This window comes from Kryptolebias marmoratus, linkage group LG5 (assembly GCF_001649575.2).
Source record: "Kryptolebias marmoratus isolate JLee-2015 linkage group LG5, ASM164957v2, whole genome shotgun sequence".
Taxonomy (NCBI): domain Eukaryota; kingdom Metazoa; phylum Chordata; class Actinopteri; order Cyprinodontiformes; family Rivulidae; genus Kryptolebias; species Kryptolebias marmoratus.
In genome coordinates this window covers 8,120,277-8,148,275 of record NC_051434.1, presented here as the reverse complement: position 1 = coordinate 8,148,275, position 27,999 = coordinate 8,120,277, and the positions used below count along the sequence as shown (strand labels likewise).

Sequence of the window (27,999 nt, the reverse complement as noted above, 5' to 3'; positions counted from 1 at the left end):
TTTCATCTGCTGCCTGTTTTAGAGTTTTAGACAAAGATCTTATGTTTGAGTTACTTTGCTTAAACCTTAAAAATAATGATCTGTTAGCACTCGGTGTACGTGTTGTGAATGACTGTCAGCTACTACCACCCCAGGTTTTAGCTCAGTATTTGTAAATTGACTGAAGTGTCACCGTTTGAGTAGGTTAAGGTCGATTAGCTGTGGCAGCCATCTTTAACGGACTCCAAAAATGAATTTGATGTAGATGTGCATCCGATGACATTTCTATTAAAGTCAATCAAGTGATCCAAGAGATATTTTACTAACAGTACAAATGAACACACACAGATACAAGCAAAAACATTATTGCTTCACCTGTGACGGCGGATAAGAACAGCTTTAATTAGAGGGAACACTAATTAATTTACAGCACTTAGTTACATTAATCAGTTCACCTGCTTGCTTGTAAAAAGTACTAAGAAAGAAAGTTTGTTAAGATATAAATTGTCTTTATTTAAAGAGCAGGGAAAAAAGATAATCATTTGTATTCCCAAAACACAGATTTTTTTTTGTATTTGTTAGAGTTCTATACACAGGACGAACTCCTTCATTTTACATGCCGTGTCAAATAATTTTACCACAGAATGAACAGATACAACTCTTAACAAAAACTTTTTAATTTGCATTCACGAACAGTTGACAAGAGTGTGAAAAAACCCCACAAAAACAAGTTAACGTTTCACCCAACTAGCCCTCAGCTGCACCGTTTGTTTGTTTTTACTTCCTTACTTGGATTTAAAAGGAAGATGGACGTGGCACTTTAAAAAATAATCCATCATCTCACAAACACTGATCGTTTAGCTGCTGAAGTTTGACAGATCTGTCAGACTGGATCTGATTTGTAGATCAAAGTTCATTTATTTTAGTTTTTATGCTTAACACTTAAATTCACCCCCTTATTCAAAATCATCGGGCTATCAGAAACACAAAAAGAAATTACCTTTAGCAAAATAGTTTGGTTACATTTGGAGATACTTACGGCACAGAACACATTAATATCACATTTCTTCCACGTCTTTGACTTTAAAAAGGTTTATATTTTACTGCAGGCACTTGTTTTCCATAAGGAATGCCAGAATTCAGGTCGTTCTTTCTGGAAATTGTTGTTTTGATGGTTTGAGTGTTTTCCCTGAAATCTGATGCGTCTTAAAATAACTTTTTGTTTTTCAACCGAGAGGTTCAGAATGAAGTCAATACTCTAGCTCTTGAAAAAGCTGAACTAAATCTAAAATAAATGTTTATTTTAATCCGCATGGCAAGAACTTTGCAAGCAACAGTGTCAGGCTTTGGCAAACATAACAAGAAAGAGACCAAGAAGTTTTAGGAATCCAAACACTGTAAATAAAATAAAAACAACACTAAAGAGGCTTTTAGAATATCCTCTTTTTTTTTACCCTTTGGACTTCCACAGGATGAACGATCAAAATCAAATTACAGAACGTAAAACTTGTTCCAACAAAATTAGTTTTCATTTCATAATCGACACAACTCAGAGAATACATTCGTAGAAATCTATTGCTTTAGTCCACAGCATGAATCTTCTTTTTAAAGTGCAAAAAAAAAAAAAGACTCATTGGCTCAAAAAAAGTAAATTAAATACAGCTTCAAATCACTGAGCACAACAAAATAAAACAAAAATGATCAAATGAAATGAACAAAGACTTCAAACCAAAGATGAATCTGATGCAGATTAGACGTGTTGTCTGTACGGTTCCATCACGACGTGCATCGATTTATGTTTGTAGTGCAGAAAGACGATGCTCCATGATTGTACAAATGATCTCAGAAAGTGTCTTTGTCTCCTTCTCTCCTTTTGGAACGGAGTCCTTGCTTCCTTCAGTCATTTTAACACGATTTAAATTCAATATATATCAACTATATAACACTGTATTGCACAAAAGATGGAGGAATATGAGGAATTTATACAGAATGAATGTAAAAAAGATGCTCATTAGGGTTAGTTTCAAGACCTGGCGACATCCTAAACAGACAACTGCAATTTTAAACCGTAATGAAACAAACTGGCTGCTTTGAGATTCTCACAGACACAAAACCCACCGGTTTCATTTAGGCTGCTTGAAGCCGAGCTCCTGTTCTAGCCTGTGCTTGCTTGGCAGTGATTCACGTTTGCTGCGTTTTTGTTTTTGTTTTTCCTCCCGGCATCTCCATCTCTGGAGCTGCTCCCACCTTTCAGTCTGTTAAAGTGCTTTTCAAGCGTCAGGAATTGTTGTTGAGCTCAAGGAGGAGGAGAGGTTTTACTCAAGGCAACTCTGATCAAGCTCTTAAAAGGAATTTGTTTTTGTTGAGCAGATTGTGGATAAAAAAAATCAAACCCTGGTCCAAACAAATGAAGGGCCGCTTCGTTTGAGGCGTCTAAATGCTGCTTCGGTTTGGGTCCGGGATTAATAAACGCTTAAAGGGAAGCTGCATTTTAAAGTTGACTACGATTGTAGGCTGACAAAGTCACAGCATGTCCAACCTATGAAAGTAAACTTGAGCTGAACAACAAGCACGTTTGTGTTGTTTATACATCCCATTACATTTCCAACATAATGTGGTCCAGTTCTCTGAAGTGCAAAAAAAACAGAAGCTGAGGCGACTTCATTACTGTCGCCTTACTTTACATTTTCTCATTGGCTCATCTCACAGGCTTTTGTGTGTGTGTGTGTGGGAACAGGTGTGTTTTTCCAGTGTTAGTTGGCGTTTCCATAATGAATGACGTAATAGTCATGGACGTACATCAGCACAGCGACAGGCTGTCCAATAATGAGCGACATCCACACGGCTGCGTTGCCGTTGTTTCCATTCAGGTAGCGGCCCACAAACCAAGCCAGAGGAACCTGAATGTGGGGGAAGGTCAGAGGTTAGAGGTCAGGGTATGAGCACAGGTCTGAGTAAAAGTTCACAGACTGCAGGTGAGAATAAATGACCAACAACAGCCGCTGTAAGAGATGTTTATAACAGAATTAGAGGATTTTGTGCGTTTACCTGAGCCATCATTCCCATAAAGGCCCAGAGTCGGAACATCTTCAGGGGAATACTAACCAGGTACTGAGAAGGAGAGAGAAAAGGCTTAGAGACGGTTAAACACAGACTCTGTTAGCATCTATCAATGTCTACAAAGACAGCTGTCTATAATGACTGTATTAGCAAGTAAAGATGGACCTGCTGTCAGTTTTTGTTTTCTACTTTTTCAAAAATCAACTCCTTTTATGAAGACATTTCAGAAACAGAAATGAGGAGCTGTGGCTGCTACAAACACACCTCAAGAGTAACAAACTATAAACTTTATATTCATCTTTTATTTTCCCAGTTTTTTCCCTACATCATCTTAGAAGGTGTTCCTTTTTCAGTTTTTGTTGATTTTGTCAAACAGAGAGGACTGACTGAGAGACACGTCAACATCCCACATTGTTTTTTTTTCGAGAACAGTCGAGAAAGCCAGACGACCTAAAGTTTTCTGTCTTTACCTCATGGAAGAAGGCAGAAACCAGGAAGACAGAAGTCTGAGCCAGCAACTTGTTTACCCCCCTCTTCAACATTGGCTTATAGAAATGTCTGTAAAACACAAAACACGAAACACGAATCAGCGTCTCCATGTTAGTAAAACAAACAAAATGAAATCTCATTAAAAAAAAAAGGTTGGGTGCCCTACCTCAGGCACCACTTGTGCACCGGGATGTTCCAGTTGGCCCAGAAATACGTGACGGTCTCAGAGTTCCTGAGGTGGCGAAAAGAAGAAACAAAAAACAAAAAGAAGGATTTGTAGAATCACTAAAAATGATAAACATTTCAGTTTTTCCATCTGTGCAGGGTTAGCAGGTGATTTGTTTAAGTAATAACCAAGCAGTGGTCCATGTTTCAGCAGAACAGAACAAAAAGCCGTGATTCCAGCTGTGATTATAAATATCACCATTTATTCTTTAACAAACAACAATGAAAGTAATCATGTCAGCACTATTAATGCCGTCATCACTGTGGTGTTGCCATGTACCCATTTTGGTGCGGACATCCTCTGTTTGCACACTTCAGTAAATTCTGCCTGACCCGTACTCACCACCAGTCCCTGTAGAACTCCCTGTCTCCAAACTGCAGCAGCTCCGCCACGAAGTTCATGGTGGAGTGGAAAAACCAATAAAAGAATATTAGCCATATCAGATGATTAGGGACCTAGGAGAGGGCAGAAAGGAGGAAGTGTAGGTGTTAAGCATGTGATAAGATCATTAAAGGGTCACCGATAAGCATCTTGCAGTGATACTCACAGCTAGCTTCAGCAGTCGCTCTACCATCCGAGAAAAGTCCATTTCCTGTGAGAAACAAAGAACGAAATGATAAACTCATATAAGCAGAAACAATACTTTCTGACCCCCTGCTTTGCTGACAGAACCTTTGGTTCTCCATGAACAGGGACACTGCTGACTTGTTGTTTTGTCAATTCATTTTGGAGCAGAAATATTTAGAAAAATTATAAGAAAGTGAACAAAAAGAGATGAGATGGCTACCTGGAATGGTTTCATTGAGTTTTGAATAGTGGGAACCATCCACTGAAAGAGACACATTCGAATCATTTTGTTATTTTCCATCAATATAATGTAAAGGTATGACACACATGTCATTAGGCCATCTCATAATAAACTAATAATTAATAAAACAACTCAGAACTGCTGGGTTTGTCTGTGATTCCTACATACCTGCTGTATCAATCCCACCAACAACTGCATGAGAAAAAGCTGCGAGAGATAATGATTTATGGTTAAAACAAACCACGAATGAATGTTCCTCTGTTGCAGTTCATCCTTCACAGATCACTTACTGAATTTAACAATCACATCTGTAATCAATCAATCGCTCCTACCATTTCAAAAAGTCTTCTCATCAGGAACCGTTTGCGTATTCGAGGAGAGCGTGGGAAGTTGAGCTGGTAGCAAAGAGTTGGGGCGAAAACGAAGTAGTACATGTCTGAAGACGGAACAAAAAACCAAATCAACCTGTTATTCAGCAGTGAATATATATACAAATACTACAGTAATATAATATAACATAGCTAGACAATGTATTATAGTATACTTAGAAGGGTTCATACAAAGAAACACAGCTTCATGTTTACCTCTGTGTGTGAGGTTTCCTGGGTAGGAGACATGAGGATGAACTGCTGACCCGTTACACTGTGGCACATCAGGACCTGAAAGACACAGCACAGAAAACATTATTTCTGTCCTGTATCACGCTGCATTAAATATTCAGGCAAAAATAAAAATCCACACAGTTATACAACTTTTGATTTACTGCCGCTATTTGCCAAAAACTTGAGTTTCACCACTAGATGGTAATACAACACAGTGATAACGTCACATACACAGATCCATGCGCGTCTGTGTGGATCATTTCATTTAGACACGGAAATATGACCCTCAGTCAAAACTCATCTGCCCTTCAGGGTGCCGACGCACTTACATGAATACGACCGCGTTAATCTTTTGGCTTTGGCTTGTCTGATTTCTCTGCACCACCTGTTGGAGTCCTGATAAGAGTAAAGCTTGAGAAACAGCACCGTGTAGATCCCCAGAGAGATCACACCGCCCACTGAAGCACAAACAGAGACAACCGCAAGAGCCGTTAGCAACGTTTATTTAACAAAGTGTGCATGTACATATGGAAACTGCTCCAATCTGCTTAGTTTTAGAAGGTATTTTATGGTATGTTTTGGTAGAAACTCCACATTTTTTTTGTGTTATCATGACAAATACACAGGCACAGAAAAGTAACACTCGAGACTTCACAGCACAGTTAGCTAAATAAAATGTAGGATCATTTAGGTGAACGTACCTGGAGTCATGGAGGTCAGAGAGAGGACGGTGGCAGAAGGAAAGATCAACAAACATGTCAGGTTAAAAATGTGAAGAATCCATCCTGTAGTTTCAGAGATTGTTCCCTAGAAATGATCATAGAGGAAAGTGTTGCATTATTTTTTAATTAGGTCTACAGATGTCCTTTCTTTTAGATAATCCCTGCTTTTTCTGTTTAGGGAACACAGTGATGACATACAGTCTAATCTGGATCAGCTGAGATATATATATTTTTTTTTTACAAGTTAGAGGCCGGTATAAAAATAAAAAATAAAATCACTGCTGCTGCAGTGTTGAATAGCTCCGTGTACAAACCACAAAGCACCTCCTTAAAGTTTATTTAACAAAGAAGAGCAACCCAGGGGGATTATAAATCAAACCCACTTTGCTTACAAATTATAAAAACATTTTTACCAAATCAATTCATAAGCAAAGTGGAAGTCAGGACTCTCACATGTGAACTGTGGGTCACAAGGGGAATAAAAGTTTGTCACTTGTTAAAATAGGCTCATATAGAAGACTTACCACTGCCAGACGCCTCTCTATGTACAAGGCTGATAAGATGAACACGTTGGACACTAAATCACAAAAAAAAAGGGTTAATGAGCTTCACTTGCACAAAGACTTAAGAATTTTTCTTTGTTGCACCATTTAATACAGATGAAATGATAAATGATGCTTCTTTGAACCATCTCTGAGCATCTGGAGCGTTTAAATGTGTCAAATCAGCCTTTTGAGCCACTTACATAAGTGTATCAAGTCAAAATTATGATTTTAAAACAGGAAACACGTGATTTTCTTAATTCAGCTTCAATCCTGAAGTCTCAGGATGTGAAACAAACATTACTGTGTGATGATAATCACAAGTGGCCTGCTTACACTCAGGGCACTCAGAAATCTAACGCCTCAGACTGTATATTTGGAGTGAGATGCATTCATACCAATAATTAGGCAAGCTGCCGGCCAGCTGTAGGGGTCCTTTAAGAAAAGTGACACCACTTGAATCGGATCTACTAAGATGCCATATCTGGAGGAGGAGAAAGGAAATTATAGTGATGCTCATATTTCTAATATGAAGTTGCAAAAATACGTTTGTGGATTTGGTCTTGTTATGGTTGTGTAAAAGTTACAGAAAGATTAAATTAAAACAAGAAGCTACACTAAACTATGACGAGATGAACACATTACCAGGTCAAAAATAAAATTATGCTAATGAGAGGTAAAATTTAAGAGGCAAGTTGGATAAAAAAGTAAATTAAAAAAATAATAAAAAGGTGTGTGTTTGTCCAAACTCACTTGATAAGGTTCTCCAAGAAGAGCCGTGCATTACTAAGCACCTACAAATAAAAACAAAAAACACCCAACAGCAAAAATCTGAGTTAAAAAGAGTCAAAGATAAGAAATAATTTAGAGTTTAAGGCTGTTTTCCCCCTGGCTTTTTTATTTTTTTTTAAGTTTTTTTTACTGAGTCTGAACTTTGAGAAGATAAAAAATGCTTAGCTTTCAATCTGGCTTATCTTTTCCATGATCTGTGTTTGCAATTAGCCTGCGGATTTAACCATTTTTAAAACCACATATCAAGTCAGTCACAGCTGTCAGCAACAACAGAGAAAAACAGATTCAAAAGAACAAACAAAAAGCCCCCCCCCCCCAAAAAAAAAAAAAAAAAAAAAAAAAAACCACACAAACTCGAGTGAACAGATGAGAGAGATGCATCACGCTGAGTCAGATCCGTCTGAGCGGATCTGATCCGCTTCACACCAAAACGTGACAACACCTTCCAGCTGCCATCACACCTGAACAACCATCACACCCTGCTGCTGCTGCTGCTGCTGCTGCTGCTGAAAAAATAAAATCACTTTATGATTACCTTTTGTATTCAAAGTTCAAGGTCCAAGTTCAGCTTCGATGAGATAAAACTAATTACCCCCTGAACTTTGAAGGCAACACTGGAGTGTTTATTCACACGTTCTGAGGTTCAGTTCACTGTTAGAGAGACGATAAAGATGTCAGGGTGGGGTCAGTGGTTCATGGTAAGGTCATGTCCAAGGGATTATTTATGCAAAGATCCTGCAGCAATCTGCTTTTTGATCCAATGTCTTTTGTCCAAACCACTAACCTTTGCCTCAGTAATCTTCAGCATGAGGCTCATTGAGCAGAACAGAATGAAGGAGCAGAGGCCTTTACGGAGGATTTAAACAGACGATTGCAAAAATCAAAGGTTTTTTTTTTATGTGTGTGCAAAGAACTGTGCTGGTGTCGTTTCTATTATTCATGCTCACAGAAAGGTCAGCGGGAGACGTTCAGGACGGACAACTAAACTAGGAGGCAGCAAAGACACTCAGTGGGTGGCATGGTAAGTGGACAGAGGACACCTGGTGAAAAGAGACGTTTCTTACAAGTTTTCATCAGCTTGTCTGCCTCACAGACACTTTCTGTTCGTTTAAAGAGCTAAAACCATCCATTTCCCCCCTAAAAACATTAATTTTACTTCTTTGAAAACAATACGAGGACCAATCCAGCAACTGTGACTGAAGTGCACTTTGTGAAAACAACAGAATTAAGTAAAAACACAGACCCTGAACTTGATTTTTCCAACACAGATCTTTTACTATTCCTATATTGCAACTAAAGAATTGTTGTTTCAGTTTAGTAATTTTACAGATTATTGTTCAAAACCATTTTGAAACACTAGTAATATGACTGAGATGAGCTATTTGGATTTAACAGTGCTTTTCCCCAGTGTGAATCTGGGTTTGTTTAGTTTACAACTTTGTGTTAATAAACCCGTTTAATGAAACGGTATTTGCCCTTTGCTGAGGACGAGTGAAGGCTCAGGTCTGGTGGCTGGAGGGATATAAATAGAAGGAGATACTGGAGTCGGCTGCACCTTCAGTCACTGACACACAGACATGAGCTGGGAAGACGGGTGACACCGGAAGCTGAATGAGATTTTAAAGGCTATTTACAAATTGCAGAGCTTATGCAAAATGTACACACAGACAGGCGCACGTTTAACGGTCTGTAGCTCCACTTCACTCTTAACAACCGAGTCCAAACCATTAATAACTGAGCCGAGCCAGCTGGCAGCCACAAAGACGAGGGGTTGTCATGGCAATAAAAACATTCAAAAATGTGAATAATCTCGTCACAGAATAGCATATCAGAGGGAGGATGCACAGAAACAAAAACATCACATCTGCACATGTGCATAATAGTCTAATTATAGTTTCGGCTAACTTCAGAAACAACTGGACGACAGCCAGCAGTATTTTTATATCCTCCACACCTATATAAATACTTGGGAGATAACAGTGATTTCAATAAAAGTTCAAGATGTGTATAGTGTCCACAACCTAACAACATAATTCACTGCGACACAAATAATTTAACACAAAATGCATAACGACCGATGTACATCTGAGATCATTTTCCTCTCTTACTCTGTCAAACACAACAGTTTCAAACAACACCACAGTCTGAACGCAGCTTCTGCAGCCTCTCTGAATTTATTTTGTCATCTTGTGATCCACAGATCACCTCCCGAGCTTAAGATTTTTTTTAATGCACAATCGTTTTACGTGCTCTCGTTTTACTTAAAGTGTCCAAGTCAGAATGAACTTTGACGTGTTGGTTCCACGCTGAGTGACACATACACAAAACAGGAAAAAAAGAAAAGCTAAAAAGCAGCTGGATTACCTTTTAGCTTCAGAAACAACACTTACTGACAAACCCTGCACAGTTTCGTTACTCTGTACCGCATATCTGTTACAGAACAACGGCCCAAATCACAGGAAAGAGAGTACCATGGAAGTATGGACCCGTCATGTCTGCTTTTTATCTTAAAGGAATAAATGCACACAAATTTACCCACCAGCATGACAACACACCAGTTCAGGATCCCTCTGTAGTTGCTGTAGCCGCTGGCCGAGCTCAGGAGGGACTCTTGTAAAACATGACATCTGCAGAAAAAAATAAAATAAAAATAAAGTCAAGAGGGCAAATAAATGTTCATGCTTTATTCTGGCTTTTTCATTCAACAAGTGAGCAATGAATGAATGAATAAATCACATTTAAAAAGTAATAATTTTAATTCTCAGAACTGGACCAGGCAATGAGAGAGTTGTGAAAATATGGGTTAAAGGTTCTGATCCCAGAAAGAATTGTGCAAACCGAGGCTGCCGGGTATCGAGGTTTTCACAACCCTGCACGACAGTGAGAGGGGAGGTCAAGAAGGAACAGGAAAATATCAGACAAATATCCTGGGAAAAGGTATTACAACCAGTTAACACGGGCGCTGGTCTTCACATCCTTCAGTCTGACGCCAAAATTCAAACTCAGAGTTTGTTGACACCTTAATAATATTATGCAGCTGCAACAAATACTTGTTTCAAACACTGAAAAACATACCCAAACCCAACTTAACAGCTTTCACTTTCTGTCTGGCATTAGAGCAGTTGGCAGGCTCCGATTAAAAAAAAAAGAAGAAAGAAAGCTGTACATGATAACTTCCTCTTATTAAAAAGAAAGCATGGCTGCCAACCTGTACATTATGAATTTGAGTAATCAAAACTAAATAAGGTTGGGTTTCTTTCACAAACCATCCATCTGCTGGTTAATATTTGAGTAAATTTACTTTTTTTTTCTGCCCCAAAATGCTTGAAAACCACAACAGAACAAAAGCTTTACTCTTCAAAATAAGAGCAGCGAAAGTGAGATGTGAAGCTTTGAAAGCTGATAATTGAAATGCACACATTATTATTGTTATTAAATCATACATCACATTTATGTTTAAAGACTTTCCAACAAAATAAACAATGAAAAGTTAGGTTTTGAACACATGTACTGTCTGCAAAGCCATTTAAGCACAAACTGAACCATGTGTGTTTGTTTTTGTTAGAAAATAGTGGCCTGTATTTATTAAGAGTTTCAACAAAAATGTCCTCCACAGCCAACACAACACCTCTGTGATGTGGCAGTTAGCTGAAGTAAAACCCACCCAAAAAACGCACATTCCTTGACACAACACTCAGAAGGAGACCTTAAAATAGATTTAAAGAAACTTGAAGCGGTTTTATTTTCAGTGACGGTCGCGGTTCTACTTCCGCTGGTAACGTTCGAACCGTTACGGTTTTGTTTTTTTTTTTCAAACCCAACGGTTACCTGAGTCTGTCGTCGATGTCTTCCAAAGCGCTCCGCTGCTTCTTCGGGCTGTTCGTGAGCTCCTGCTTCCCCCCCGACACCCCCGCCTCTCCGTCCAGCTTCCCGTTGGGACTCGCTCGCCGAGAAGCCTCCGCCGCCGGTTTGGCTTTAGCGGGACACGGTGGCGGTTTCTCCCCGGCGTCGTGCCACTTGCTCCCGTTGGCTTGTTGTTGTTGTTGTTGTTGTTTGGCGCCGGCAGAGACGGTCGTCCTCCTCCTGCGGGTTGCGGGCCCTCTTGTCTCAGCCTTCTCGCTCATGTTTATTTTTTATTTTATTTTTTTTTGCGGTTCCAGTCACGCAGTTTCTACCTACCCGACATTGCTCTGTCTTTCTGTTTCTCTCCGACCGTCTGCCCAGTCAGTGCTTGTGGTCCCAGAACTGAAGGCGTTTTTACCACCGCTGAGGCTCAAGGTCCATTTGGCATCACGGGTTGCCAGATCCTTGTGCTTTTAGCAGACATCCCCCTATCGAGTCATCCTTCTCGTCAACTTCCGCCTTTCACGTTTCTTGCTTAATTAGCGTGAAAGGTTCGAGCCAATTAATGGGAACTACCTTTTAATTTATGCCAAAATAATTTTAATAAAATACTCCACGAAGAAAGGAAAGAGCTATAACTCAATCTCAATCAGTTTTGGTGTGCAACCAATCCTTGATTGGCATGCTGTTAACTCTGACATGACAAAAAAAATTACTTTATGACCTCTCAACTTATCTGTTTCCATAAAATTGCTGTTCAGAAGTTTAAAACCACCCTTCAGTTTTATTTTAAATATTTTGCTTCCATAAGTCAGACTCTTGTAACCTTTAAAGTGGTCTTGATCAATAGTTCTCTAGGCTTTCTGAAGCTACTTTTTCCCCAACACATTTCAGTCCAGATTTTGTACCTGACTATTGTGCAGTATGTATGACAAGTGGAGGACAAATACAAAAGAGCAGTCAGGCTGAAAACAACAATCTAAAGCAGATTAACAGCATCTTAAAGCCACAGCTTTAGGAAATACTTCAGTTACCCCTTTTTGTATTACTGTGTTGGTGCTTAAATGCTATTTGATCTCTATTGAACTGTGTTATCTTCAGCAACTGACTGAAATGAGTGTAAAAAGCAGCCAGTATCTAAAATCTAAAGAAAAGGAAAAAATCATAAAGCATGAGAAACTATTGATCAAGGTCACTTTAAAAGGTCACAAGTTCTGTCTGCTTGGAAGCAAATTGTAAAGAAATTAGGGGTGTTGATACAATTTTTGCACAATACGTGTGGTCCATCCCAGAGAACTCTGCACAGAGTTAACAATAGGCGTCTTCATTGTGCAATGCAGTTTCAGGTTTCGTTTCTGGATGCAGTGTTGGAATCTCTTGAGTGATAATAGCTTCCCGGACGGGCTGCTGAAACCCTTGCTGGCAGAGTTAGGATTTCTTCTGCATTCTCAAGTGATAAATTATAACCCACCCTTGCATATCCAATGCCACTGTTAATACACTTCAGTTTTGTTGAAATTTTCTAAATACAGTGACATTTGTTAAAGAAGAAACAATCATTTTCTTCACACACATGCTTGCTTAATGTATGTTCAAACAAATTATCTACAGATTAAAGTTTTTCTTGCATTGTAAAAAAGCAAATCAGACTATTTTTCAGTTTAGTTTTATACATTTAAGGAAGTACTCCCCTGTCCTTTTGATATCAACTATAAAATAATTAGAAATTTAAGTCATGTTTAATATTCAAAAACTGTGTGAAAAGGTGTTATAAATAGAGTAAATAGTGTCAGTAGCTAGACAGGACTACAAAAACTACAATCAAGTTAGGGTGCGAAACTCCTGCATTATCAGCCAATAGAATACGTGTCACGTGACATGTCTGTCCAATCACGGCGCAGCAGGAAGCGCTGGGTAGGTTGATTCAGTCGGCAACAGCTGAGAAAAGAACCGTTGACGTTGTTGTTGGCAAGTATTGTTATTTTTTTTTAATATATCAATTTAGTAACACTTTTAAAAAATTTGTCCGGACCTATGGAACAACACCAACGCTGTCGTCCTGAAGTCCGTTTTTAAAGGATATGATAAAACAGAAGAGGAAGAAACAAAACGGAGGAGTCGGGGTGAATGAGAATGAATCTGTCACCAGAAGTGAAACAGGTAGCTATAGCCTTAAAAACTTTAACACCGAGAGAACAAACTGGCCTTTTATTATTTTTAAACGAAATAGTCCGCATTTATTTGTGTACGTTTTGGTTGTATTTGTAAGAAAATATAAGTGGCACGTCTTGGAGTGAAGCAAAGTCAAGTTTGACGTATTTCCCACCATTACTCTGCAGCAGTCTGGGCACTAATCTGTGGTTGTATGCGGCTTCCCCAGCCTGCATTTTACAGCCCACTATTGTTTGGTTTCTACGACTGTGTCAAAGAGAAATAAAGCTCCAGATGCTGCCTGCGTGGCAGCCTGTCAGCTAGAAATGGACTGCTTTGAAAAGCTTGGGGAAACAACATCCTACAGCCTGTTGGAGGAAAGGCGGAAATGGTCTTTTCACTGAGTCAGGATTGTTTTTATTTCTGTCACAATTCATTGTTGTGTTGAAGCCATTCAGGCACTTAAGACACAGCAAGGCTTGCAATCACTGGGCAGTGATGTGGCACTTATATATACCTACATTTTTTTTTGTTTTTGTTTAATAAAAAAATGTCAAATCAAGAACTTTTCTAGATCTATGTCAAAATGTTAACATGCTGTTATCATCCAAATTTTGTATAAACTGGTTTATGAAGTTTACTTTTCTGGAATAATTTTTATTAGAATCATTTAACAGTACATGAAAGGATGGGAAAAGCCATAATGTTGTATACTGAAATGATCTTTTTTCTTGATATCTGTCTTCTCCGTTCTTTTCTTTCCACATCCATCACCTCTGTCCATTTTTCCTTCCTTCATATTCCCTTTCTCGTGGTTGTGATTTATTCCTCAAACTCCTATTCTCCCCTCCTCGTCCTTGTTTAATCTCTGTCTCTTCGTCACAGAACCAGACTGTGGGAGGAAACAGAAGCTGGCTATCATCCGTCAGGCTTTGATCAGGTTTTAATGACGCTACTTAATACTTTTTTTTTTTAGTTTGTTTTCCTTACTCTGACTTGACCAGCTTTAATAAAAATTTCAATCTGAGTCAGCCTTTTGATATACCATTTGCATGCTCCAAATCATTTAACAGTGATGGAGACCAGGTCTTAATTGATTTAATTTGTGTGAAAACACCATTAAGGATAATTGTTCTCAGTTCATATAATAAAATAAAATCCTTTTAGACTGGCATTCTATTTTATAAGTTTTGATCTGATTGCATTTCAGCTCTTATTATTTTTGCTTTTATTTTACCTTGATTTGTTTTGTCTTGTTTTTAAGATATTTTGGTGTGAAGCACCCTGTGATTTATTTATTTATTTATTGAAAGGCACCATATAAATAAAATTTACTATATATTGACCTGAATGACAAATCCCTCCAAATATGGTGGTACAACTGTAATTTTACAAATGCAAATTAGTCATTTCAGCATGTTTTTGAATCTCTTTAAAGAAGTTTTTCAAAACCTTATTACCCCACAAATATTTGTTGACTTCAGTTTCTTAAATTTAAGTCATCTTGGTGGTACAGCCTAGAATAAATATCCGTTCTTTTTAAAATATATATTTAGCTTAGCATTTGTGACCCACAATTTAAAAGACATTGATTTAGCTTAAACCATCATAATGCCAGAATAAAATATGGTTATAAACAATTCTGTACATGTACAATTATTTGTAGCATGTAATTTTTTTAAATGAAAAGCAAGATTTGAGAACAGTTTCACATTTCTTGCTTTTCAAGCTGACGTTGACTGTACACAAAGCCAAACTCTGGATATTATAATTGTTTTTGAACCAATAGGGATCCAGTGGACATTAAGACGCTGAGGACAGCTGCAGTCAGTAAAGGAGGCCTCCTCACTGATGAACTGAGGAGAAAAGTGTGGCCCAAATTACTGAACATCAATGTGTACGATCTACCACACAAGCCTGGTTCGTATACATAAATAATACGGCTGCATGAAGCAATTTGCTGTCTGTGTAAGCAATACTAACACGAGTAATGATGGCTGCAGGTCGAGATGTGAGGGAGAACCACAAGGACTACAATCAAGTAGTCCTGGATGTCAGGCGGTCCATGAAGCGGTTCCCTAAAGGTGGTTTTATGTGTGTTATCACTGTAGATAACAGCACACCGTTGCTTGGTGTGCCATTTATCAGTCCTCACCCCTGTACGTACAGCAACATGCAGTTATCTGATTGAGCTAAAATAAATATTGACCGTGGTTAAAGCTTCACCAGAGAAAACTTTTCTGTTTGATCTTGTCTGTGTTTTGAGAAAGAAAAAATAATCGTAAAAATCGGGATGCAACAGACAGGAGAATGTCATGCACTCAATATTTAAATTCAGTCACATTGATACAGTTGCTGGAGAAAAGATTTATTTTATTACCCTTTTATTTAACCAGGCAAATCTCATGGAGATCACAGATCTCTTTTTCAGAGAGGCCTGGGCCTGAAGGCAGCCAAACATGCACGTTTTTAGGCTGTGGGAGGAAACCGGAGTACCCGGAGAAAACCCACGTAAACACGAAGAACGTGTAAACTCCATGCAGAAAGACCCCAGGTCCAACCTGGGCCTTGAACCTTTTTGCTGTGAGGCAATAGTGCTAACCACTAAGCCATCATGCTGCCCAAGATGAAATCAAAAGTTATCTGTCATCCATAAAACCTTCCAAATAACAGGGCGTACATTATTATTACTGTGACTGTACACTATTTTTTCAGATTATCATGCATTTCTTGAAAGTTTATGCTTATATTTTATAATGAATTATAAATGAAGTATAAATTATAATGAAGTATAAAAATGACTAAAATCTAAAGTCTAAAATCACATGATACATGTTCCATAACAAAAACAAAACACATGCTTTTCAGGCCAAGTTATAAATGTGTTGTTCTTGTGCTTTCTTTCAGGTATGCCAGCTGCACAGAGAGCGGCCCTTCAGGAGCAGCTGATCGACATGATACTGGCGGTTTTAAAACGTAACCCTCAGCTGCATTATTATCAAGGCTACCATGACGTGGCTGTCACTCTGTTGTTGGTGGTCGGGGAGCGTATGGCCCTTGCTATGCTGGACAAACTGTCCAATTTTCACCTCAGGTTTTTACACCTCTTTTATTGCTGCTCATCCAAATAATTATATGTTCCAGTATTTAATTATCTCAAAATAGGATGTTTTCTCCGAGCGTATTTAACATTGGCTTATCGTTTCTGTCTGCAGGGATTTCATGGATCCTACCATGGATAGCACCAAACACATTTTAAACTATCTGATGCCGATTTTAGAACAGGTCGACATGGAACTGCACGACTTTATGACCAGGTAGAAACTCACTGACACAAAAATCACAAAACAGCTGGCGTTAGTTTGAATGAGCCAGCAACTAGAGGGCACTACGGGGCTAATCTTTGCATTTAGGAGTCCCAGTCACAAACAGGGCTGAGTATTGTGTAATGAAAATAATACTTAAAATGCATCAGAGTTGATCTCATTGCACCTCATTAACTTACCTTTGTTTAGGTTCTGTTGTGAAATCGGCTCAGTAAAATAAAACAATGCATTTGAATAGGCTGGAGTTTATTACACTAATGCATAATAGATAAAAGCTAACTGCTGCAGGTTTACTGTGTGTGTATTAAGAAGTAAGGTCAGACATTTCTGCAAGTAAATGACTCATCCTTTGAAGTATTTTGATATATCTTTATGCTTGAGTTTATCTAAAGTACTTTCTCAGTCTTGGTGCCTGTTTATTATTGATGATTTAATGGCAACCTCCATTTTTCCCCCCAAACTGCCTTACTTCTCACATACAAACGTTAACAGAAAACAAAAAAGGAAGCAAGTCATTGCACTCTGAGAAAGACAGTAAGACAAACAACTTCCTTCAAAGTCTGGATCTCTGCTTTTTCTATGTGCTTCCTCTCTCCCTTCCTGCCTTCTTATCTTTAACTCTTATTTTGTCCTCTTCCCCTTGCTTCACTTTCTTTCTGCTCCATGTTTTCCTTTCTCTTACACTTTATCTCCTTTCTACATCCGTCCTATTGCACGTGCTCCCTCTCTTGACTTCTTTTCATGTTTATCACTCTGACTACATGTCTGCCACCTTCTTCCTGTTCACATCATTCTAACTCCTTCAGTGTTCCTATAAATATTTATCAAGACGCCTTCTGTTGCTTATTTCCATGGGACTGTGTCAAAACTAATCAGCCAAGAACTGTATGGATCATAAAATATTTGGTGACAATCAACTTTCGTTTGAGTAAATGATTTTTATTTTTTTTTTCTTGTTTATTTCATATCATTGTCACAGGAATGAGTACAATCGCAGTACACATGTAACACATGAAGAGAGCGTTTTTAATCAGTAAACAATAGTTTAAACGTTAAAAAGTTAGGTTTGACTTTGAGGCGGTGTAAACAACAAAGGACAGGACAGCTATAAATAACCTGAATGCAGCTGCTGCTTTTTTTTTCCAAGTTTGATGAGTTGTTAGATGGTGGATCAGTTGATGGGTTTTACTGCCACCTGCTGCCTCTTTTATTTCTTCAAAAAAGTTTTCTTTGTACCATTTTGTGAACTTTGTCCAGTCGGCTCTGATTCCTGATGGCTTTTACCTCCTTCTAACCAAACTATAAAAGGTGATTAGAATTTTGTGGTAATTCTGCATTTTACCTACCTATTTGGAAAGAAAATCACATATTTTATCAGTATTTTTACACTCATTCAGTTATTTAAAAATGTATAATAATATTTACGCTTCCAGTCAGTTAAGAAGTTTTCAGAATTTTGCTAAAAGCTCATTTTTAGCTTTATTGCCGTTTCATAAATATTTATTTTGTGCGATTTCGAGATTTAAGTCTTTATTTGTCCGCTATCTTAACTAAAGCATGCTGACAGCTAAATGAGGCTTTTCTGGCTTAGGGTTGATTTAAGGCAATCTTATTTACTTGAACTCTTGATGGGTTTAAGTGCCAAACAAATGGCAATAATAGTCCATTTGATGAAAACAAATGCATAGCAAAGACAAAAATAAGACATGAATACTTAAGGAAGGTAAATAAGCTACAGAAACAGGAAAAACAGAGATTTCCTTCATGATTGGTGAAATTGTTTTGTTTTTCTTTGCCTTTCAGAGCGGAGGTTGGAACCATCTTTGCGCTCTCCTGGCTCATCACGTGGTACGGCCACGTCCTGTCGGAGTTCAAACACACTCTGAGGCTGTACGACTTCTTCCTGGCCTCTCATCCGCTGATGCCCATCTACCTCGCCGCTACAGTAAGAGAGCCAGAGAGATGCTTTTCTCCGCAGTCCAGGATGCAGATATTCCTGTCAACACGCGGGTTCTGGTTTTCTCTGTGAGGCGGAGTACCGTCAAGTCACGAAACTGGTTAATTAATTTTCTGCCTCCTAATGGAGAATAAAAGAGGGATGCAGGAAAAATGGGGAATGGAAAGCGAGAGAAGTGAAAGAATTTTGACGGACGTTTGCAGACATTTAGATTTATCCTTCCATCATGTTGGTGCTGCTCACAACCGCCTGCATGTTTACTAGTTTAAGCATGAATGTGTTTGTGGAGGTAAATTAATATGGTTGTTTGCCTTCATCCCTTTGTTCTTCGAGGGTCTGTTAGTCTTTGAGGAGGCCTTGTTAACTCAAGAACTTGTGCATGCGTTTATTAGTGGGTTCAGCTGAGCAAATGTTGCCGTTGCGGATGTTTGTGTGTCTTTTGTGTGTTTAGGGGGAGGACTCTGTTTGAAGTGTGAGAAACAACCCAGCAGAATGTAGTTTGTGTTTCCTCCAAGGCTGAGCTCAGTGCACTGCGTGGAGCTTTAATTGAACTGAAAGGGAGAAAAAAAAAATGTTGCATTGTAAGTTAACTTACTTAACAAATAACCGGAAAAGTAAAAGAAAATTTTTTTGACAAACACCTGAACAATTGGAAGTGTCGTGAAAGAAAGCAGGGTTAAAATCTGTAGTTTTCACCATGAGTTTGTTGTTGTTTTCTGCCTTGTTGACATGATGCTCAGCATCGGCAGGTAACACAGGTGAACTTTCTCAGTAGACGGCAAAGATGAAAACTCACAACCGAGCTGAGAGCTTCCTAACGTTTAGCATGGAACAAGAAGAAAGCCCAACAATGTATCCCACTTTATTCTTACAGCTCTGTTTGCAATTCTTATTAGTTTGTAGAGTCTTAAACACTAGGTAGAAAGATCCTGTACCCTTAGTTTATGTGTCCATTTTTTTGTTAAAACATGCAACAAATCACACATTCTTTATGGCCAATAAGAGAGGAGCTCGTTTAAAATTGGTCCTCCTTTCTTATGGTTTTGCTCTTGAGCTACATCTTTGACATCTCCCTGTCTGCTTATCTGGATTTCATTCATTATTTTTGGCCTCTGAATTCTCGTTCGGCTTCTTTAAACATGTAAATATCTTTGCTGTTGTCAAAGTCATGCCTCATAGCAAAAGTTTCAGAACTGTCAGAAGTACCAGCAGGAGTCAAGTCTGAAAAAATAAAAAATATATTTTTTGAAAATGTCAAGAATATGCAAAGTCAAAAGCAACGAACTCAGATGTTTGAAACAGGCTTTCATTACTAGAGCACTAATAAAGAAGATAAGTACTTTTAACACATTTTCCCTATTAAATGAAAACCTGACGTACAATGAAAGAAACACAAGTCAGTCGTATAAATTTCAAACCCTTATTGCTCAGCCCTGTTTCATTTCCAGTTCTCTTCTTCAGATTGTGTTGCACAGAGAGAAGGAGGTGAAGCAGACGGAGTGTGACATGGCCATGGTGCACCACCTCCTTTCCCGCATCCCCCAGGACCTCCCGTATGAAGTTCTGATCGGCCAGGCCCGGGACCTGTTTGACCTGTACCCTCCGTCATTACTGGCCAAGCGGGCAGCGCTGCAGTCTCGCAAGAGGTGAGGTAACAGAATGGAAATGGGTGAAAATGGCAGCATTTCTCAATTCTGGGATTTTCTTTTTCAAACGTGACCCTAATGTGTAAACTATTCTCTTTGAAAAAGTCTCTACAGTTGCATCAGTAAGGGACAGCTGGGTTTGATATCTAGCTATTAGAGATGAAGTATACAAAAAAATAAAAAACTTTTAGATATGATAGAGGAGCATCTACTTTACTTAACGTAACTCAGTTTAGAGTGAGTGTGTGGTCGTTGAAACCAATACCACAGTTTGGCAATTTTATGAAACTTGATAAATTGCTACACAAACTTAAAACAACACGTCACATTATCTGTCTAGTTATGAATAAATAATGTCCACGAAAAGCTTAGTAGTGGCTGTTTTTTTTTTACTGCAAACTTCTATTATCCTCTAATTACATGAAATTTGCTCTTTTTTTAGGAGTTAATTTCTTGTCAAACTTCACTAATTTGTGTTTTCACACACTTCCATGAAAAGCCATGAAGTTGGAATGTCAGCAGCAGGAAGATTTATTTTATTTTAGTCAATTATTTTTCACCATTTTATTGCAGCCGTTTGGGGGGGGGAGAATACAAACTTGAGCCATTATTTGTTTGGAAAAATGTAAATGTTGCTTATCCATCTGTCTCGTGTCCACTGTCTCGATCTTTTAGAAAGTTATAATCATCAACTACTGCACCCCCCCACCCCGTTGGTTTCAGGCAGGGCTTTAGTAAAGATCTTTGCAATAATCTCGTCTGGCATTTTTAGCACCAATCTTGGCGTGTCGGGTTCAAAAGCAAGCACTTCAAGATTGCTAAGGACGATTGCCTGGTGTTATTACATTGCTGTTTTTTTTTAGCTGCTACTGGTTATAGTTTCATCACTCAATATGAGAGATTTCAGTCCCTACACCCAGTCTACTGAAAAATAAAAACATACAGCATTTCTCCCAACAAAGTCAACAAAAATAATCATTATCTGCAGGCCATACACTGGAAATGTGTACATGTTTAATTTTACAAAAATAAAATCAGTTACATTTGGATGTATTTGGATTTTCCATATAAATATTTTTAAAGGAACTCTAAAAGGGTTCATATGCATTTTCGCTTACGCAAACACCTCAGACTTTTTATGGATTCAGAGGAGTCAAAGGATTTTTATTGTCAATTCCCTAAATGCACAGGGTATTGTGGAGAATAAGAATGCTGTTTTTCTATCACCTTGATAATAAAAGAAATCATAAAACAAAATAGCAGTGCTATAGATAAAGTATCAACCTATATAAAAAGTGGCAGCAAATTATTACTACTAAATAAAACTCAGTTATGTTGCTGTTCAGGTCACTATTATTCAAACCACTGATGAAAGCTTCATTTAACATCAAGATGAGTTTAATCTTAACTGTTCAAAATGTAAAGATGTTAAATTGACATCTTTTACATAGGAAAAGACTGCAAAACATTGAATTTGAGAAACCAAAAGTAATAAATTTTAAGAATTTTGTTTTGGAAATTATTCATCAAATGTGCTATCTGTTTTTGTTGGAAAACCTAACTAAACTTTACCATAAATATAGCTCTGAGTTTGCTTTATATGAGTTTTGAATGGACTTTGCTTTGGAGAGTGATGTTATTTCTTGAATCACCAGAAGGGGGTGCTCTGGAGTCCTGTTCTAACTCCAGAGGCGCTGCTGATACATTCAGGTCATTTGGTGTTAGTGGATCTTCTTTTCCCTCTCTTTCATTACTGAGGGGGAAACCTCAGAAACTCCCTCCCTGCATTAGTCTCTTCCTGCTTGTCAGCGTCTTTCGGTGTCGCTTGCAGTCATTGTTTACGGCAGGAAGTGACACAAGACCTTGACTGACACGCTGAAAGATACTAATGTCCCAAACATACATTAGCTTTTCTTGCCCGAGAACCACTGAGTTAGCAGTTCTCTCAAACTGCCTCCCGTTCTCCGCCTCACTTGTCTTTATCACTTTATCCATCAGTCCGTCTATTCATGTCGCCCCAAATGTTCATGCTACACTGGAAACCTAACTGTGTTCGTCAGCGCCGGCTAACTCTCCTTTTCCTTCCATCTCTCCCTCTGTTTTCTCGCTGCAGCTTGTCCATAAGTACCTTCCAGGCTTTTCAGCTCTCCACCCTCCACCAGAGGCCAGACTCTGTTCTCCAACGCCTCACCAGGGCTCAGGGCTCCACCACCTCCAGACAGGGTAAAACTAGTCCCTGTAATCTTATTACCGGCTGCGAAAGTTTCCTACAAAGACACGCGCGCATCTGCAGACAAGTGCCGTTTGAAGTTTACACAAAACGAAGATTGTCTGTGAAATTCCCAACTAAAATCCTCCTCATTAACTGGCGTTTGGGGTTCCCACTGTGGTAATATAATTCTTCAAAACAAGACAACAGTAAACACTTCCCTTTTGGGGCAATCAATAACGAGTAAACAAACGTTGTAGCACCCCCATCAGACCAATCAAGAGCAAATTTAAATATGCCAGAACAGAACAAAGAGATTCATTATTCCCATCTTGTCAGTGATGTACATGCAGTCTGAATTGTAACGTCATGCTACCTTTCGGCCCAGCAGTGTAATTGTACAACTGAATATATTCACTGCAGTTTCTGTAAAATGTAATTAATAATAAGCTGAAGAGAAAATTGGACACAAAACTTGTAAAAACCTCCTGATTCACTGAGATGGAGTCCAGCCCAACAGACAAACATTAGATCCTATCAAACTAATTCTTCAAATAATTTATAACTAAAGGCTTTTTAAAATAATTTTGTGGATGTGTGCTTTTTTTTTTTTAATTCCATGATTTCCATTCATCAACACAACACAAAATAACTGCTAGAAATTGATGCAAAATAATGGATTTCTATTGTTTTCTTTGATGAAAATTGCAAGACTTGCCTGAAATCTCCATAAAAAGAATTGTAAAATTCACAATAAGTTAATATTATTTTGATAAACATTTGCTTCAATCAAATGTTTTCTTTCAGAATTCTGGAAAAAAAAGTTTTATTTTTTTATCCACTTTCTCAGTATTTAATACATTTTATGCAAATCAGTGCATATTTGAATAAGTGATGCAACGTTTGCATATTCCCAGAAAATATCCCTCCAAGACAATTATTGGCGAGATATCATTATTATTTTTTAGCATGATGTTAAAGTTTAAGTTTAAAAATATTTACTTGTTGTTTTTGAGACATCCAAGGAGTGAATACTTTTTATAGATACTACAGATGTTAGTTTAGGGTGCATGTTTCTAAAAAAGATTGATAAAATAATTCAAATTGACCATAAAGACCAAGTAATTATTTTTCCCCACATTTTTGAATCCTTTAAATTGAATATAATTAAATATAAGTACCGTCTTCTGCAAAAGTCTCTTTTAATGAATGACTCTCATATGAATCTTCTTGTTCTGGAAATATTATATTGATTCCTCCTCCTTAGACAAAAAGATAAATTAACCAAAATAATTAAAAATTAAACTTGAACTGACACTGAAGACAAGTTATTGTATGTAGTTATCATTAAGCATTGATGTTAAATGAAATAAACCAAAAAATAAATAAATATTTTTGAATTACACACACAAGGTACACCTTAATAATAAAACTAACACAACTCTAATGCAGCTTTGCAGTAAACCTGCATGAAGGTTACAACATTAATTTACTGCTAAAAGTAGTTTTCAAGCTCATTTTCTTTCACAGTCAATTTAGATGGTGTAATTTATTTGTTTGCTCTGAAGGAGAATCTACTTTTTATTCTACTTTCACTGATTTAAAAATAAAGTTTAATTTAAAAATAAAATCTGTTTAGAAACGAAGGTGGTTTTGTATAAGCATTAAAAGACTTTACAATACATTTATTACCCCATTCTGACCAGTTTAAATGTGCCAAAATATCAAAATGACCTTAAATTTTCAGATTTTCTATAATTTCCCAAGTTTTAACACGCAGTATGATTTTGTTTTAATGAAGTTTAGGGTTTAAATGATTTGAAATCACTGTGCTCTGTAAATTTAGTTGCACTAACACCATTTCTCAGCACCTGATTAAACTATAGGCTCTAAAAGAAAAGGTAGATTCAACACTTTACCAAATAATCAAACCAAAACCCCACTGAGAGTCATCGTTGTCGTATTGCATGTTGTTAATTGAAATGGGTTTTCTGTTTTTTGCTTGTTTCAGAACATTTAAGCTTTTATTTGATAAATGACTAGACTGTGATATGTTGCTTCCTCCTCGTCTCTGCTCCGGGTGTTTTGACATTCCACGCCCTCCTTTTACTTTCAATCCTACTGCGAAATGCAGCCTAACTCTGCTTCGGTCTAGTTTTGAGCATTATGACTCTTCTTGACCTCCTCCGTGTCCGCGCTCCTCGTTGTCTGACCTCTCCTCCTCGTTCTGCTCCCCCGCTCCCTCGTGACGCACAGGCCTGGAAGCGGCGCTGCCCGCAGACCGAGGCCAGCTGTGGCAGAGGGGGAACAGGATGGTAAAGATGGCCGTGTGGGGGCTGTCCGCTACGCTCGGTGCAGCTGTGTTCGCTGTGGCTCAGACCGCCATGGACTGGGGACCCGATGTGTTGCTTCAGCTGTTCTGATGGACACATGATGAAGCACGACGGCGGCAGCGGACGGTCAGCTGCTGTCTGCTGTCACGATGGATCAACATTTTGCAACCACAGAAACACAAACGCTGACTTTAATGACTTTAGGATGATTTCTTCTGCAGAGATGATGGTGAAAAGCAGGAGGATGTGTCTTTGTGCCAAACAGGTTGTTTTTATTGTTATCTACAATTTATTATATGGATGGATTACTGAGAAAAAGTCTTCTGTGAAGAGTCAATTAACCGCAAGTCAATCAAAAATAAAGAGAACACAAAATATGAAGAAACCAATAAATTCAAACATTAGGCAAAATCAAAGACATAAAATTACCACAAAAAGATGTGATCAGAAATCACAACGTGCTGCAAAAGGTCAGTAAATTGAAACAAAAGAATTCCCATCAGAGTCTTGCTCCTGTGCTGGACGGGTCCCTGAATCCATCCATGTTCATGAGACTCAAACACATCCTGCTTCTCCCGGCTGCTGTTCATGCTCTCCTTCTGCCTCCCCATTGTTATAAGAGCCTCTGTTTCCTTGTTAGCTGATTATTTCGCTGAAAACCCCGTTTTCCGACTGTCACACTTGTTTTGTGCATTTCAGCTGACAGAGTTTCAGAGCGCCTGTTGGATCAGCAGCCATATCTAAAAGCCAAAAGTGCCCGCAGCCAGAGTGATGACACATGAATACAAATTATTAAAGAGCGGCGTTTTCTGCTGAAAGCTCCTAGTTATGAGCGAAGAAGGAGAAAGGTGGAGAAAAGAGGGAGCAAAAGAAGGGGAGAGTTTCTCTCTCTCTTTTTTATATTTTGCCTGTGAGCTTCATATTAATTGCTTCACTCCAGGTGTCAGTGAGTTGTGTTTACACCAGAGCTTGACACACAAAACAAGCTGTTATTTCCCCCAAAACTTGATCATTTGGCACACAATTCCAGCAGCACTGTTTTTGCAGATGCATTTTCTGAGAGGTGGTAAAATCCTATTTAGATTAAATTTTTTTTTTTCGTGCACACATTTTCTGCAGCGGGTTTTTAGCTCCATTGCTGGATGAGTGTGGTGAAGACATGGTTAGTTGCACGTTCTTCAAATATTTAGTATGTTTGATCCAACATCCCCTCAGAACTGTTGTCAACGGAGCTACAGTATGTGGAATCCTCAACATTGTGTTTCATTTGAGCATTTTACAGCTTTAATTTTAAAGCTTTTCTGTATTTTCTAGGGGTGAAAAACTTATTTCAGTTAATTAAAAAGGTGATAAATGAGGGAAAATAGAAAAAAAGCTTTGCAAAATGCATCAAGCTTGACTGTAGATATTGTTGGACCAAACGTAATCAGAGTTTTATAACCTGAAAAGTGAATGTTTCCATCTTGTTCTCCAGCAGTGTTCGCTCTGCATGCAGACTTGTACGCTAAAATATTTATCACCTTTTACTAGCATGTAGCTAAGCTTCTGCTGCTGTAAACATAACTTCACCGGTCACAACACTCTCTCCTCTCCTCGTGCGCCGTCATCAGACGGAAACGTGTCACACATTTGCGCCGCTCGTTGAGCAGCCTGCCCTGTTGATTTCTGTTGCTTTGCAGCACAAAAATCTACCATACACAGGCTGTTGTGGGCAAAAATTAAAGTAAGCTGCAGGCCAAGTAAAACATCTGTAAACATATTTATCTGATGATTGAATTTGTGTGTCTATTAGAGGAAACTTCATTGATGAGCCATTGTTTTTAAAACTTCCGGGCCATCGTCTGCATCTTTTGTTTATTGTATTGTCAGTGCCTCACTGTCACGTGTAAACAGATTGTATTTTAGAAGAAACGGGCTAGATATTTATTTCAATATTCTTATAAATATTGTTTGAATTGTGTGAATTTGTCTTTGAGACTGCAGAATTAGTAAAAAATGTTACAACGCTTTGCACAGTCAGCAACTTGAAATGTTAATATTTGGGAGGGAGGCTTAATGATATGACAGCTACCTATAAAAGCTTTAAAAAAAATAATGGATGTTGGCTAAAATTCTCAGACATATTACCCTAATTTATAGTTTTTCTGAAGATGTTGCATTAAATAAATATGGTTTTATGTAAGTTAGAGTTGTTTCTTTTGTTTAACATACATATATAATAACTGTTGAAATGACAAGCTGTGGGTTTGATGAATATTGAGATAAGCTACTGTTAAAGCTACTGCAGTTAGACATTGGTCACATTTTAATTAAAGGGATAGTTTAGTTATTTTGAAGTGGGGTTGTATGCATTGCTCTGACGTCTGTCTACAGCAGGTAAGACACTGACTCCTTAAATACTGCACATAATTAAACTTTAATGTTCAAAATGGCTTTTTTTCAGATCCTTTTTAAAGAAACAGAAAGAAGACTATATCTGTGCACAAAACTTAATTGGTGTGAGAGGTTTTATAACTTTTCTGCATGTTTAGGCTCATTATTATACTGTAGGCACATTAGACCCACCCATCTATAGATTAAAAATCTAAATACAAATATTTTATTGGTAGTTTATTTGTATGTCTGCCTAAAATACACTGACTGATGTTTCTGGGTTGTAGCATAGATGAACACACGATTCAGAAAGAGAGTGGTGGTGTTGCCAGCTCTTAATGAGGTTTTAATTCCTGCCCCTGGCTCTTGGCATACTAATACACTCTTTCTTTATCAACTTTTGTTTTTTTCTTCAACACACATCAAACTCCAGCAACACCTACAACAGCACCTGCCCTGCTTTCAGTCCAGCACAATAAAAAATGTTTAAACTGTAGAAAGAGGATGGTAATATGAGAAATGTTCCTCGAAATGGGTATTTTAATATTTAGAAGAAAAAAAAAAACAAAAAACACTTATATTCTCATATTTATTTGTAGTGCAATTGTAATGATCATAGTTTAGAATTTCTAGTATTTATTATATTTGAATGCCCTACTTTCTTTCTAGTTTTATTTTTCTATTTTTTTTTATTTCCCTTGATGTCAAACTTCACTTTTGCAAATAGGTTTTTGGCACTCCACCTTCCATTGCCAAAACAAAATTCCCTCTATAAATCAGATCAAAGTGTTTTCTTGTTTTACCAGATATTTCTCTTTAATATTTATGAGACAACAGTAAAAACAAACCTGTCTTGCCAGATCTTGAATTCACATCGGTGCCATAAAAAGCCTAAAGGCACAGGTTTGAGAAAAAGTTTGACTTCTCTGTTCTTCCCTCAG

General features: G+C 38.0%; 2 protein-coding genes across 5 annotated transcripts in view; one reads left to right on the top strand and one right to left on the bottom strand.

The window, feature by feature from the left end:
* Positions 1-471: 471 nt before the first annotated feature.
* On the bottom strand, positions 472-11,536 carry dgat1a (diacylglycerol O-acyltransferase 1a). The gene is made up of 17 exons (XM_017426616.3): positions 11,049-11,536; positions 9,760-9,847; positions 7,182-7,222; positions 6,827-6,912; positions 6,411-6,463; positions 5,866-5,971; positions 5,494-5,622; positions 5,147-5,221; positions 4,895-4,998; positions 4,731-4,769; positions 4,542-4,583; positions 4,302-4,346; positions 4,097-4,209; positions 3,695-3,760; positions 3,510-3,597; positions 3,028-3,090; positions 472-2,879 (listed from the first exon to the last, which is right to left on the bottom strand). Exons 1-17 carry the CDS (start codon positions 11,342-11,344, stop codon positions 2,733-2,735), a joined length of 1,581 nt encoding a protein of 526 aa, XP_017282105.1. The 5' UTR covers positions 11,345-11,536; the 3' UTR covers positions 472-2,732.
* Positions 11,537-12,876: 1,340 nt separating this feature from the next.
* zgc:63863 (uncharacterized protein LOC393372 homolog) overlaps positions 12,877-27,999 on the top strand; it is a 46,737-nt gene continuing 31,614 nt past the window's right edge. For 2 of the 4 annotated variants that reach the window (XR_003039496.2, XM_017419836.3), the window contains exons 1-9: positions 12,879-13,223; positions 14,100-14,154; positions 15,004-15,134; positions 15,218-15,298; positions 16,122-16,308; positions 16,430-16,531; positions 18,344-18,485; positions 19,959-20,143; positions 22,257-22,366. Coding sequence is in view for 3 of the 4 variants with exons in the window: in XM_017419836.3 (XP_017275325.1) it covers positions 13,145-13,223; positions 14,100-14,154; positions 15,004-15,134; positions 15,218-15,298; positions 16,122-16,308; positions 16,430-16,531; positions 18,344-18,485; positions 19,959-20,143; positions 22,257-22,366 (1,072 nt within the window). In the remaining variant the exon portion in view is untranslated. The other 2 variants (XM_017419828.3, XM_017419820.3) reach the window with 2 other exon arrangements.